The sequence below is a fragment of the Gekko japonicus genome, unplaced genomic scaffold, assembly GCF_001447785.1.
Source record: "Gekko japonicus isolate JY-2015 unplaced genomic scaffold, Gekko_japonicus_V1.1 scaffold14, whole genome shotgun sequence".
NCBI classification, from domain to species: Eukaryota; Metazoa; Chordata; class Lepidosauria; order Squamata; family Gekkonidae; genus Gekko; species Gekko japonicus.
Window position 1 is genome coordinate 1521413 of NW_015176452.1, and position 15556 is coordinate 1536968.

The window sequence follows — 15556 nt, forward strand, 5'->3', positions numbered from 1 at the left end:
TTGGAGAAACAAGGCATTGACATGAAGCAGGAGATGGAGCAGAGGTGTGTAGAATAAAAAGTGTGGAAGCGTTCTAGGGCAGGGATGGAGAATACAAAGGAAGTTTGAGATAAAGTAGCAGAGAATAGAGAATGAAGTCCTCTGTAATTTATCCATACCGATGTATTATTTTCTCATTTCTGTTTCCATGTAGGCTTCAGGAATTGGAAGATCAATATCGAAAGGAAAGAGAGGAAGCTAATTATCTTCTGGAGCAGCAAAGGCTTGTATGTAGCAGAAATAATGCATTTTAATGTAGCTCATCAGAGCAGCAATATGCAGATAGCAATGCTTGTAAATGATAGAAGAGATCATTAGTTCCAAAATGGGGCAGACCTTCCAAACACCCTACTTCATTTCCAAGAGGGATAAAAAGCAAATCCTTATACAGTTTCATAAAATGAACCATGGCAAAGGGCAAGGACCTTTCATATTCCCCATTTAATATCCCACACAGTTTAAGACTGGAAGTGTTGCCATAGGCTGTATGGAGGATGATCTCATGAAACTCTGTAGTCCAGTAAACTGAATGGGTTGTTACCAAGAAAATAGAAGGATTACATAGATTACTTCAGGGAATGAATTCATGCTAACAAAAAAATTTAGCATCAAAGCACAGCAACCACAAAGAAGATGATAAAAATGCTTAACTTCTTATACCTTCAGGATTATGAGAGTAAATTGGAGGCTTTACAGAAACAGATGGAATCAAGATATTACCCTGAAGCTAATGAGGAAGAGGAAGAGCCTGAAGATGAAGGTATGAATTCTGTGAAAGGAAAATTAAGTTACGGGCATCCTGGCATGTAATGATTTGTATTCAGGTACAAAGTACACACATCCAAGGACATACACACACAAATATAAGAGCAGTGCAAAAATGGGGAAAATTATAAAACTCAATAGCTAACCTAGGGCTGCGGTCACACGCAACATTAGCCACGCAAGAGATACGGAAGACAAGCGGAGTTTCCGGTCGCGATCTCACCAGCACATCTGGGAAGCGTAGTGCTTCCGTGGCACAACTGAGGCTTCCTGCCGAAAAAGCGCAGCAAAAAACTAGTACCTTGGAGGTACTAGTTTCCAGAAACTGCGGGGCAAGGGCGGGCGTCTGATCGCGTTTCCGGTGGTATCCGGCGCCCGCCCATGTCCCCTTGCGGAAAAGGGTTTTTTTTCCCCCACGTCTCCGTGGATGCGCACACGCACCCAACGGAGCATGTGCATTCGTAGTGTACACAAAAAAAGAAAACCAGTTCGCCGCGCCGCGCGCTTCTTCATTGCGCGCAGGCATGTGTTGTGATCGGCACCTCTCCCTTGCCATGGAACCTCCACAGTACCTCCACAGAACCTCCACAGTAGGTCTGATCGCTTTACTGCATGTTAGTTTGCCCCGGGGCAAACAGCCACACTTCTCCTCTGCAGTTTCCTGCCCGTGTGGCAGGGGCCTACAATACTTAATCAGGCTTTAAGTCATCTGATCCAGATGTTACCTGGCCAGACTGAACATAGAAAGTCCAGGTAGAACTCTTAAGTCAAAAATCCCAGAGTAAGTGTTCCAGCTGTTCAAGGTCCAACTACGGTTGCCAGGTCCTTCCTGGTAGCCAGCAGGGGATGGGGGGACTTACCAGTAGAAAAAGGGAGGCCTAGGCCACGTCACTGGTGTTGTACAGGAAGTGACATCATCATACCGGTGACTTCCAGACAGCACTCTGGTATTTGGGCAAAAACACTATAGTATAACCGACTTCTACCACAGAGTTTTTGTCCAGGTACCAGAGCATCACCCGGAAGTTGCTGGTGTGATGCCATCACTTCCTGTGTGACACTGGCAACATGGCCTAGGCCTTCTTCTTTCTACTGGTAAGTCCCCCCATGAGCCAGTTGATCGGCAGCTGGGTGGTAGGGTCTGGCAGTGAGGGACCCCCACCTCCACTGTTGGGGGGGGGGTTCTGGCAACCCTAGGTGAGAATGGGCTAGAAAAGAAGGCTAGAAGCAGCATGAATGGTCTTGCTTTATGCCACACTGCCTGCAGCTGGCCTGATAATGTTGGCCAATCAGGTGCGTTGCTAAGATGTGTGACCACCTACCTCTGCAGCTGATACTTATTTACAGTCAAGCAACTTTCCCGTGCCCAGGGTTTCTTGCTCTAATGAGATGGAATGTGAGTATGGAACTCTCTCTTGGTCTCTGGCCTTGAAGCCCTTAGACCTGTGATCTCACTTGCACCTATATCTAACTCTATCTCATCCTTTATCTCTCTCTCTCTCTCTGAAACTGCAAGTAATTGTGACATTTACTGCCCAGCGAGGGGCCTTCAGTAATCTAACTAGGCCCAAAATCCTGATCCAAGTTTGAAAGATCAAGAAATTGTTAAACAAGTCCAGTTTCTTGACACAGGGTCTTGCGAGCAAGCTGGGGCTTTGCAATGATAGATGGTCACTGGGAAAATACCCAATTAGAAAAGATGGTTTATTGAGAGATTTATCTCAATTATTATTTAGGTTTTTTGCTCAGACCGTAGTGTCGTTTTCACATGCTAAATAATGCAGTTTCAATGCATTTCACCGACCATTTGCAAGTAGATTTTGTCATTTCACACAGCAAAATCCAGTTGCAAAGTGCGTTGAAACTGGATTATTTAGTATGTGTGAAAGCGCCTGTGATTTTCCTGCCTCCCCCCTCTCAGAGCACTGCGAAATGTCCTCTGAAATCTTGATTTACGGGAAGGCCCTCTTCCAAAGGCCCTCTTCCAGGAAAGGATTCAGGGGGCATTTCAGGCTGTTGTGGGAAGCAAGAAAATTGTGCTTCATAAGAAGAAATCCTTGTGCCTGTGGAAACATTTAGCCTAGGTCTAAGGGTGTGTTCAGATGGGCAGCTAATTCCGCCATTATGCTGGCTCACATTTGATCCCGATCTTTTTAATCCATCCTCGCACGACCAGATTCCCCCCGGGGGAATCGCCTTACCACGCGCTGCTTCTGCTGTGGATTGTCTAGACGGCGTCCACTGAAAGAGGCACTTACGGTGGGTTTTTTTTAAAAAAAAAAAATTTGCACATGCGCATAGGTGTGATATTGCGGCCTTGTTTATCTGCGCACGTGCAGAATCAAGATTTAATTGCGTGCTGGAATGATCAGATGGGAAAAGTCCTCGAATGGCCCGTCGGGAACCGAAAACTCCAGATTTGAAGTAGTACCTTTTTAGTACGGCTCCGAAGTGTGGCAGAACGGGATGCTCATGGAAGACGGATGTTTCCCAGATGTTGATGTCTGGACATTACATTTAAATCCATGAGGCACTTGTGCCTCGCACGGATCTAAAGCGTTGTCTGATCGGATCCTAAGCCAGTCATTTGAGCATTTTTGTTCAAAATAGGAAAAAATGGAGGGCATTCAGTAGTTCATAATGTATGTTTTAAAGCCAAGGGCCAATCTTAATTTCGTTCTCTTCTAATGTACCTGTTTTCTTCGAGCAGAAAATGTTGTGAGCTGTGTACTGTGACTTGCTTTTTGAAGACAGTGACCTTATGCATTCTCTGTCACCAGTACAATGGACTGAGCGGGAGTTTGAGCTGGCACTCTGGGCTTTCAGGAAGTGGAAATGGTACCAGTTTACATCTCTGCGAGATCTGCTGTGGGGCAATGCCATTTTCCTGAAGGAGGCCAATGCCATCAGTGTGGAACTGAAGAAGAAGGTGCGCTTTTTCTTTCACAGCCATTGTGAATAAGGGGCTCTTTCCATTTTCATTCTCTGGCTATTTATTAGTATAACATAGAATGTGATGGGGGTCAGACTGTTGTATTCCATCCATCCATTTTTATCCTGCCCTTTCTCCAAGGTGCTCAGGCTAATGTACCTGTTTCTCTGCTTCCCCATTTTATCCATTTTAGCCCACTGTACCACATTGGTACTCAACTACAATTATATTACACATTAGGTATTAGAATATGCATTTAGAAAGGCAAAAGAGAGGAAGATAGACAGTAGCATATGATGTGGAGAGAGTGGGAATGCAGACATTTTTACTGTCCGAGTCAGTTCAGACATAACAACTAAACCATGGTTTATATTAATTGTGATTAGTTAGTGGAACTAGGATTCCGCTTGCATTGCTGTTTCTCTTTTCCATGCCAGATACCCTGCTGCTAACCTACTCTGCTTAGATAGAACAGGTGAAAAAGGAGTCGTGTTAGCTAACTTTTCTGCAGGAAACACAGCTTATCTCCAAAGACAAGGCAGCAGTGAGCCTTAAGTGGGGTTCATGCAGAGTAACAGCACGGTTGCTTTCTTTCCATTCATCCAGCCCCCTCCGGAGCCTGTTGTTTCTGTGCAATTGAAGTAAACAGGGTGCCTGTGAAAAGCATGTTGTTGCTGGAACACAGGCAATCAAGATAGCCTGGACAGCACACTGGTGCTGCTCTCTTTTCCTTGTGGGATGCACAGAAGGAGTTGATAAGAGACTGGAGGGAGGAGTGGAGGGAGGAGTCTGTTACCAGGCAGAGCTGAGAGCAGGTAGAGGCTTGGTGATAACAAGAGCTGGCTGAAGACAAGAGTGGTATTTATTTATGTATTTATTTATGTATGTATTTATTTATTTATGGGGTGAGTATTTTCTGTGTGTGTGTGTGTGTGTGTGTGTGTGTGCTTGCAAGCCTAGAATTGACTCCTGGCTATCTCTAGTGGGGCTAGGATGTTTCAGAGAGGTGGCTTGATATCCTGCCTCTGCATCCCAAGCCCTGGGATTCCTTGGAGGTTGCCCTTCCAAGTACTTGCCAGGATCAGCCCTGCTTAGCTTCCGAGATCTGATGAGATGTTTGCCTGGGCTATCCAGGTCAGGGCAAGAGTGGTTTCATTTTTGAGCTGCACTTGCAAGGCAATTCTGTAGGTGGGGTGGCTGCAGAGCATCAGTGGGGGGGGGGAATGGGTTTAAGCTGGAATACTGCATTTGTACACAGTATGTAATCATCAGGAGTGGTTTTCTGTAAAGGATGTAGGGCCATACATGATGGTTCAGGAAGGCTCTTTGTGAAGGGAAGGGGACTGTAGACTGTAAGGCTGTTGTGGTACAATGGCAACGCTGACCGCCAAAGCACTTTTGCCTCCTTTGATGCACTCCTTCCTCAGCCTGACTGACCCTGGGAGGGGTTTATCTCTCCCTTCTCCTTTGGTACACTCCCACCAGCTGGTCATTTTGGCAATTACTTGCCAAAAGGGCCAGCACTCCTAGCTTCCCTTCTATGATAAAAGGCTCCACCTAGTGCCTGCATTTCACATTTCCCATCAACTGGATACCAGGAGGACAGATTTATTTATTTATTTATTTATTTATTTATTTATGGATTTGTATCCCGCCCTCCCCGAAGTTTATCACACTTGCACATGCTTGGGGAACTGGGGATGTATCAACCAGCTGTCTGGTGCCCATTTTGAAAAGCATGTTCAAAGAGTCAAGGCCTAAGTGATACTGAGAACAACTGTGTGTGTTAAGTGCTGTCAAGTCACTTTCAACTTATGGCGACCGTATGAATTAATGTCTTCCAAAAGGTGTGCAAGGGTAAAGATTCTCTGATATTTGCAGATCATGAGGGATCTGAGGTAATCTGCTGGTTGAAAACATTTAGTATACTGGGTAATAATTGGATGTTTCTGTGTCTGTGCTCTGTCCGATTTTAGAGCTTGACCCAAGAGATGCCATTTAACTCTTTTGCTTTTTGGTGGCCAAGGCACAATAAGACTTGGGGGGAAAGGCCAATCTCCTGGAGTTTTCCCTCTATTGTTCTTTGCCAGACTGGCCATAGCTTTTCATGTCAAAAGCTTTGCTGTAATCTGTGAAACGCAATCTGGAGAACAGCTACCAGCACTTAAAATAGTAAAGAATTTATTAAAAGAAAAAAATTCAAACACTTGCTCTGCACTGCAATGGATTAAGCAAAGGAAGACAAAGAAAATGAATGAACACACATCCCTCTGTTCCTTAACTCTATACATGCCCTAGCTGGTCTTATTCTAAGGCAGCCTATTTAAAAGCTTCCTATTACCTTGGAGTCTTTGTCCAGACAGCCAGTCCTTTGTCTGCTGTCTGGACAAAGATAACCCTTGATAAACTCAAGATGGAGTCCAGATGTGAGAGCCCCTTCTGACAGATGGAATTAGCCAAAACTGCCCCTCTCCCTCTGTGCCAAGGGATTTTATCTCTTCTATTTTCCCACCCCTTTATGGGTCAAAGAATCGTTTCCTGAAATCTCTAGAAATATGCCACCTAGACTCTTGCCCCCCTCAAGTCTCTGTGTCCCTTCTAGATGTCAGATTCTTGCTGAGGTGTGAACTGGCTATTTCATTGTCTTTAGCCAGGAGGGCCGGTTGCATTCATGAAGCTTTGATTATTGGTACTTGCTAGAGCTATAGGCAAGATTGTTAAACCAGCTTCAGATCCTGGTTGGAGGTATCCTAGCTAACCATAGTTAAGATAGTGCTGCAGGTTTGGAACATAAATTATGGTTAGCTTAATTATATTATTGTTTTGTATGTCATCTGAACCAACCCTCGGTCTAGGTTGGTTACCCCATAAAACTGCTTGCAGTGGGTTCAGGACAAACAAAATGAAGTGTACTGCCTCACCCAATGCAGTATTAAATGATAGAATTTGTTTCCATATACTGTGAAACTCCCTTCTCCCATTTAATCCTTTAAAAATTATTCATCATTCAATAGCCATGATAGTTAAATGGAACCTCAGTCTATCAAGCCAAAATATATGCAATTACCAGATGCTCAGGGCAAAAATAGGGGAAAGTCATCACCTTCACAATTTGTTTGCTAATGTCCAGTGACATCTGATCTGTGAGTAAAATGAGAATACTACTTGCATGTACTTTGGTCTGATCCAACAAAGGAGTTCTTATGTTCTTAATAAAGAACTAATTTCAGGTAGGTCAAACTGGCACTCTGTAGTGTGAATGTGCCAAGGGATGTGCAGCCCAATCCTATCCATTTTTACTTAGAAGTAGTCTCAACTATGTTCAGTAGGGCTTGCACCCAAGTAAATGTGTATAGGATTGCAACCTTTCTACAGCAAGATCAAAAAATCTCTCTGGTCCTGGATTACCATCCCATTCCAGATTACTGTTTGATCCTATGAAGATATATCATATTACCATAACTGGCATAGTATTAGTGGTCTTAAAAGAGCCAGAGTTATTTAAACTGCCAAGTATTTATCTCCTTTAAAATTTGGTGCAGAGAAGAGCAAAGAAGCAGAACACTATATCATTCAAACAACATATCTGCATTGGTAAAAGGTAGTTCTGTATAAATACTGAGTCTTTTTAAAAGTATTTTTAAAAAGATTCTGAATAAGAAATGCTGTGACTGGAGATCAGTCAAATGCAGTTTCTACTAACCTGGTTCAAAAAGTGAATTTTCAAGATTGTTATTTGCTTTATGCTGTTCCTGGTATCATAGCTGCAGTGTAAGAGAATAGGATGCTCCAAGTTGTGACCTCTGGCATGAATCAATATTAATCATGGTTGTTCACTTCCAGGTTCAGTTTCAGTTCGTGCTTCTCACAGACACTCTGTACTCCCCTCTGCCTCCGGACTTGCTGCCTCCCGATGCTGCTAAAGACCGTGAGAAACGTCCTTTCCCAAGGACCATTGTGGCTGTAGAAGTGCAGGATCAGAAGAACGGAGCAACCCATTACTGGACACTGGAGAAACTCAGGTAGACTGTGATATTTTAATAGCACCGCAGCACCTGGCTGAAAGCATTCTTAACTTTACCTTGACAGAAGTCATGACTGTTCTGATACAGACGTATTGCCAAAGAGGGGTGGAACCTGCAGTGTTGGTTATTTGAGGGCCTGTTTACATGGCTGCTTCAGTTTCTGGTATTTTGAAAAAGCAGGTGTGGATTATGTTTTCTAGATTTGTTAGCAGGATTGCAAAACCGGTCTTCTGTGCTTAGTGTTCAAAATATGTCAATGCCACCACAAATAGCTGGTGTTTTCTACAGCAGAATCAAAACAGATGTTTTAACCTATGTTTCTGTGGACCAGGATGGCCACCCTAATTGCCCACATTGCTGTTTAATCCTATGCAGAGATCTCACATGATCAGGCTGGCATATGCTAAAGCTAGGCTGAGCCTTGGCATGCCACTGATGTTTTCACGTTTTGATGATCATAACAACAGACTGAAATCTAGTTCCTGCACATGTCAGAGCAATCATGTGAATACTTTCTGTGTGCATGCTGAATGAAAGGCACCTGCACTTGTAGCCTTCATTATTTTGGGGTTCTTTCCTAACCAAGGGATGGAGGAGATTTCTCCTGTTTTTAGTGTGTCCTTAGTGAGCAGACCATCAGCCTCTCATGGCAAGCATCTAAGATAGTGATGTGGATGCAAGTAGAATCATAGAATCACAAAGCTGGAAGGGGCCATACAGGCCATCTAGTCCAACCCCCTGCTCGATGCAGGATCAGCCTAGAGCATCCCTGACAAGTGTTTGTCCAGATGCTGCTTAAAGACTGCCAGTGTGAGGGGGAGCTCACCACCTCCCTAGGCAGCTGATTCCACTGTTGCACAACTCTCACTGTAAATTCCCTCCCCCCTAATATCCAGCTGGTACCTTCCCACCCCTAATTTTAACCCATTATTGCAAGTCCTATCATTTGCTGCCAGCAGGAACAGCTCCCTGCCCTCCTCTAAGTGACAGCCCTTCAAATACTTCAAGAGAGCTATCATATCCTCCCTCGACCTCCTCTTCTCCAGACTAAACATTCCATTCTGTCTACATCCTTTTTGAAGTAAGGCCTCCAGAATTGCACACAATACTCCAGTGCAGCCTGACCAATGGAGTGTACAGCAGGACTATGACATATTGGGATTTGGATGTTATGCCTCTGTTGATACACCCCAAGATTGCATTAGTCTTTTTTGTTGTCGCATCACACTGAATGTTCATATTTAACTTTTGGTCCACCGTTACCCCAAAATCTTGTTCACACAAACTGCTACTCAGAAGTGTATCCCCCATGCAGTATGTGTGTTCCTCATTTTTGTCACCCAGATGTAGCCTTCGGGGAGGGCAGGATATAAATCCAAAAATAAAAATAAATAAATAAACTCGGCACTTATCCTTGTTAAATTGCATCTTGTTCATATCTGCCCACTTTTCCAGCATGTTCAGATCTTGTTGAATTCTGTCTCTATCTTCTGGTGTGTTCGCTGCTCCTCCCACTGAAAGAACACTGGAAAGCATTACTCATAGCCACTATTTTGTGTGTTGACCTTTCCCCCCCCTTCCACCATTGCAGACAGAGGTTGGACCTGATGCGAGAGATGTATGACCGGGCGGCTGAAGTGCCCTCTAGTGTTATAGAAGACTGTGACAATGTGGTGACAGGCGGAGACCCCTTCTATGACCGCTTCCCTTGGTTCAGGCTGGTTGGCAGGTGAGAGCTTTGATCTGCCTTCATCTAAATATCATGCTAAGCCAGACAAACACAAAAGGAAGGAAATGCTGCATGGCTGAATAAAGGCAACTGGTTCCATGCAGGGCAACTGCTGTTTCCTCAGTGGGGCAGAGATTCCTGTGAATTGGAGGACTAGATCATATACCAAGACAACTGTATAGCACCTTACTCTTTGTAAGGTGCTTTCTTTGCACTCCAAATTTATATACTTGAGTGGGCAGACTTCCATTTACATCACTGCAAGGGCTCTTTTAAAGCATGAGTTGTGCCTTCTTACCTGCCAGACTGACACATACATGGACCTTTTTGCAAATTATGCCTTACGTCCAATTAATTACATGGTACACAAAGTCCCTTGAAAACACTGCCCCCGATTGCTGGAATTTCCTACAGCAAAGTCAAAAGAGACATTTTAGCCTGTAATTTCTCTGATCCAGGAGGACCATCGTAGTCCACATTGTATAGGCTTCTATCAGCGTGTAGTCCTGTAAGCAGGACTACTTCTTGTAACCATGACATCTTATATTGGTAGGACTCATTCCCAATGGATGCTGTGGAATTCTGACCAGTAGTCCTTACTAGCATATTACCATGTAGAAGATCCTCCTAGTTGGTTTGGAGTGAACACTATGCTGGGGGGAAAAATATTTTTCAGAGTAGGTTATGATTAGAAACTCTGATGTAGGATTTGTACATTTGTGTGTGTGTATGTGTGTGTGTAATTTGGAGTGTAAATATCTGCCTATATACTGCCTAGTATATAATGTGTGTTCTCATGTGCTTCCCATCCAACTACTGGAAAAATGTGATGTCATCAGCTGGGAATTGTTGGAGAGCAGTTTGATGGGGATATTCCACTGAATTTTAACATATTTGGGTATAGTTGAGATATGACTCATTGTCAAGATTTACAATGGGGCGATGCCAGTGGGCCAGAAGAACTTTACTTTACAAAGCTACATAATTGTTCCAGTGATGATCTTTGGGGGATTTCTACCGCGTGCATTGGATCTTCCCTGTTCTCAGCTGATGGCATTGGTGGCTCCTCTGTTAGATGTGTTTAGTCTGGAAGGTTTTGTCCCTTCCTCTCCTTATTAACACTGCTGCTTGGTATAACAGAAAAGGCAAAGCAAGCCTAGTCTCTGTGTGTGTTTGGAATAGCTGGTGTTAACCTGTCTCCTATCTTGTTGTACTAACCTTAGTTCAGATATCTCTGGCTGCAACAGCTCTCCTATTTTCAACACATGCATGAGCGAGCGCATGGCTGATCTCACCCCCTCCCCCACCTTCTCGAACCCTGACTCCGACATCACCGAGCCTGCTGACGAGCAGCACATGGGGAAGGAGGAGGAGGAGGAGGACCTGGAGGAAGACATCTTTCCGGAGTACCCACTGTATGATGGCCGGGATCCATTTTACGACCGCTCCCCCCTGTTCAGTTTAGTAGGAAGGTTGGTGAGGTCTTAGGAGAGCATGCTGGGAAGGAACTAGCTCTTTCGCATAAGAGACCTGCTTTCTGACACTGTTTCCATGTGAAGGCACTCAGGGACAGAGGAATTCTAGGAGGACAAAAAGTATGTGTCTGACCACATCTGAGGAGGGATCAACTGATAGTGAGATAGCTGGCAATAAGGAAAACATGAGAGAGTGTTTCTAGAGAGGCAGCCACTAATAAGTGGATGTCAGCAGAACCAAAGTTTCTGCAGTTATGAGGTTTCTCTACTAGGCACAGACTTTTTTAAAAAAATACAGTTTATACTGTCTCAGAAGCAAGAGGATTTCCTAGAAATCACATGGTATAGAAACTTCCTAGTAAACTGGTCCATAATATCCTTATAGTTCCAGCATTCTGTTATATTTGTTGAGATTTCCACGAAAGGTAGTGGTTGCTTTTTGAGGCCACATTGTTCATGTGGATATTGAACATTACAGTTGCTTCTTAAAAAGGAGATAGGGAGGGTACAAAGTATCATAGGAAAGGCTGATTTACGGTGTGTTCTACAAGTAGGAAGTAAATCCATTCAGGAAGAAATAGAGCAAGCATCTCTTGAGTACATCGCATACAGTGCAAGACTGGCAGTTTGGATATTCTGCATAGCATTGATGGAGACTTAGTTTGCAAAGAGGAACTCCAGGATTGAGAGGACACTTAATACATCCTTCCAGCATCATTTGCTCTAATTGTCCTGCCTGGTAAGGGAATGGGGATGTTTCTGCCACACTGCAGTTCAACAGAGACCCTCACTAGAGATAAATCGTTCTAGGGAGGTAAATCTGGCTGGTCCCCATTTCCATATATGGTAGTTAAAGGCTTTATTCTTGTTTTGAGACTGAAAATTGATTTGGCGAGTGATAAATTTAGAACGCCCTCATCACCCTTATGTACAGAAGTGGAAAATCAGCCAGTTCTGGCAATGTCTACATACTCTAATGAGGCACTGTCCTGCTGCCTGTTCTTTGTCTCTGCTCGACGATTGGTTTAATCCATTCTGCTTAGGCAGGACCAAATATTTCTTACCTTTTAATCCTCTGTCCTTCACAGGATCACATACAAGAGTTTAGGGCTCAGAAGCTGCTTATATCAGGCATAATTTTATCCTCAGTGAGCTTCTTCCCTTGGGATTCAGGCAAGAGGTAGTAACCCCTAATTTTCAAGTAGGATGCAGGAAAATGGGAGCAGGAGAGGGAAGAAAAGGGCGTAGAAAATCCAGTGAGGGAGATGGGGGAAGAGTTCCTGCAGTTTCAGACCGAAAGAGCTGGCTTCTTCCTTTTTTTTTCTCCTTTTGGGGGATTTGAGATTTCAAAACAGGCCAAACTACCAAATAGCTCAATGAGGAAATGCCCTCTCCCCCAATCCTATGAACTGTTCTTGGGGGTCTTTTGAGTCACACAAAATTGGCTCCCCCATGCAGCAGCTGTGCCGTTCACATTTCTCGTGAAGTGTGCTTTGATTGGATCCTTGTCTTTGATTTTTTTTTCTTTTTCCTTTTTTATTTTTTTAGCTGCTGGCTCTATCTCCAAAGCTTTAGCAAAATTGGGGGTTATTTCACTTTTGTCTTCCTTTTGAAAGGCTTTTCTTTGGTCTGAGCATGCCGTCTTTGCACCTCACCAATCTTGTGGTTAGTGCCTCTGTCCTACTCTGTTCTTTTAATGATACATGGCCTCTTTCTGCAATCCCTTCTCCAGTCCTCGACTTCATTGTCCTCCCTTCCCTCACTTTCCCCCTCTCCCTTCTTACTGCTTCTGTCTCTCAGTCTCTGCGGCTCTCAAATGATTCCTTCTTCAGTCTTTTGGATTTCAGCCTGTTTCATAATGTGTATTCAGTGTCATTAGAATGGAACAGTAACCAATTACATCCCTATCCCAAGCTTCCTCTTTGGTCTCAAGTACATGATACGCCCAACATGTGGCAAGTAACCAGTGCATGATTGGACTCACAGTCAGATGTACATCACCTTCAATGGCACTCGTACTTTCAACAAAGTGAGGAGAAATTGGGGGGGGGGGGGGAGAAGGAGCTTCCAGTTTCTGTCCTGCCCTGTTTTCACTAGTTTTTTCTTGTTCCACATGACCTAGGGTATGGGTGAGAAGGAATGAGAGTGGAAAATAAAAGGGGGAGACAAATACAGAAGAATTAGAATGTGAGGGAGGGGAGATAGAAGTGAAGGCATACCTTGGAGGTGGGGACTTACAATGTGGGTAGGGCGCAATCGGAACCCCTGGCAACTTACGGCACAAGCTGAAAGTGACTTCATCACACTAGGGGTAATGCTCTAGCATTCACCCAAGATCCCATAGTTTATCCATAGAGTTTTGGGCAAATGATAGAGCATCCCCCAGTGTGACGATGCCGCTTCTGGGTTGCATAATCATGCCACCCCCATTTTCCCTGCCATTTTCCTCCCACTGCCAAGCTGAGTGTCAGCAGACTGTGTTGGTGGGAGTGGATTGGTGAAGACATCCAGCAGGCATTTGACTTGGGCCCTCTGAATTTTGTACCCCCAGTGAACTTGTTTGGCAGAAGACTCTAAAAGGGGATTGGACAGATGAATGGAGATGGACAGGCCCATGAATGGCCTTTAGGGTATGATAGCCAAATAGAAACTCCATGTTCAGAGGCACTGTACTCCTGAATGCCAGTTTTGAGAGGCATGTGGGTAGTTGTTTTCTTTATTCCCTCCTCATGAGTTTCCCAGAATATCTGGCTGGCAAGCTTGGGAAACAGGACACTGAACTAGAGAGACCTCTGGTGTGATCCATGAAGCCTCTTATTTTATTTGTATGAAAGATATTTGTCCTACCTTCATATTTACAGAGGGATTTAAAAATATTTCAGTCTTCCATTGCTTCCTCTGCACTTTTAAGTATACTACTGAGTTGTTAAAGTGTGTGATAAAAAAAGGACACTAATTTTTCAAAACTGAGGAAAAGGCAGAAATATTTTTCTTCCAGAATTCAGCTTGTGCTGAAAGCAAAACTCTTGGGCTAAACTTCAGTGAAATCTTGGCACAAACTGAGTAATTATAAGAAACAAATTCTAGATGCACAGCCATGTTAGTCTGCCGTGGCAAAACCAGAAAGAAATCTTGTGCCACCATAAAAAAAATTACAGACATATTGTGGTTTTAGCTTTCATGGTTAGAATCTGTTTCATCAGATGTGGTGAATTCTCAGTCTGTAGATATAGCTACACACATGGGGGAAAGTTTGCAAGAAAAGAAAGCAGGTATAATTCCCATTAAAATGCATGCTATGGAGCTATGCCACCCCATTATGAATTACTATATGCTACATTTAAAAGACATATATGCAAGGGAAATGGAAGACAGGGAATAAGCCCCATTGAATGAAGTGGAAGTTACTTCTAAGAAGACCTGCTTAGAATTGCTCTTTTTATCTTCAAGAAGGCAGGAGGGGAGGGGGAGAGAGAGCTGGAGCGACTTGGATTTCTGTAGTAACAAGAGGCCAAGTGATTGGTTTTGTTACAATATTTGTTTTGGATCAGAGTCATATGGGATACCATTCATGCCCTTAGATCATTTGGCTGAAAGGAGGTGTCTGCAGTGTATCTTTACGGACATGTGTTTTCTTCCTTGCATAATGGTTTAATGAGAAAAGATCTCATTTGAAGCAGGCTTGAAATTCAGCTCCCTTTGTCTTTCAAATCTTGGAAAGTTATTCTCGAGGAATAGCACAACTCTCCCTGTCCCTTTCCTCTGCTACCCTCTGCTTTCCCCACCCCATTCTTTCTGCCTTTGTCCCCCTCCTCTGACCCCTGCTTTTTACTCCCTCTCTCTTCTGTCCCGTTTGCCCCAGTGTTACTCAGCAGCAGGACCTTGGACGAATGACAGCACCCGGGGTACTAGTTGTCTAGTCTCTCATGCTAGAGGTCCTTTTTCTAGTTTCCTTGTTGCACCAGCACAGCCCCCCCTCCCCCTCGTTCAGCCATGGGAGATGACAGAATGAGAGGTATGCTCTGCTAGCGCTCACTAACTCGCTATGCTTTCGCTTCACTGCTCAGTACAGGATCTCTGCTCTAAGCACGCTGAGTCCCCCCTCTGTCCGGCTGGCCGTGGCTGCCTTTCTTTAGTTTTGCTTTGCAGCGCCATGTTGTGATGTGAGCGGTGAACTGTGGTCCCAGCTGCCATCGGCTATGGAGTATGTTTGGAGAAGCTCATTCATGAGGCGCAGTGACCACTCTCCTATGTTACTTTTCCTTCCAGAGCCTTTGTGTATCTCAGCAACTTGTTGTACCCTGTGCCTCTGGTCCACCGTGTTGCCATTGTCAGTGAGAAGGGGGAAGTTAAAGGATTCCTGCGTGTGGCTGTTCAGGCTATTTCAGGTAAGAGATGAAGGCAGTGGAAGGTGAAGTTCTGGTCATTCTTTTACAGGCAATCTCTATAACCCCTGGTGAGAAACTCATTTTTAATATGAAGCTAGAGGACAGTGGTAAGAGAGCCCTTTGACAGATTGTCAGAAGACACAACTGTAGTGCATAATAAATGGAAGGCTCTACCAAAGCTTTTCTCACTGGTCACACAGGAG

The 15556-nt window shown here is 44.2% G+C and overlaps 1 protein-coding gene across 1 annotated transcript in view; it reads left to right on the forward strand.

The window, feature by feature from the left end:
* The window catches only part of KIF1A (kinesin family member 1A), a 128729-nt gene that overhangs the window by 64458 nt on the left and 48715 nt on the right, over window positions 1-15556 (forward strand). The window contains exons 21-28 of the mRNA XM_015426810.1: window positions 7-44; window positions 194-266; window positions 706-799; window positions 3585-3733; window positions 7580-7758; window positions 9353-9490; window positions 10714-10962; window positions 15235-15353. Of these exons, the coding sequence (XP_015282296.1) occupies window positions 7-44; window positions 194-266; window positions 706-799; window positions 3585-3733; window positions 7580-7758; window positions 9353-9490; window positions 10714-10962; window positions 15235-15353 (1039 nt within the window). The remainder of the gene's footprint in view (window positions 1-6; window positions 45-193; window positions 267-705; window positions 800-3584; window positions 3734-7579; window positions 7759-9352; window positions 9491-10713; window positions 10963-15234; window positions 15354-15556) is intronic.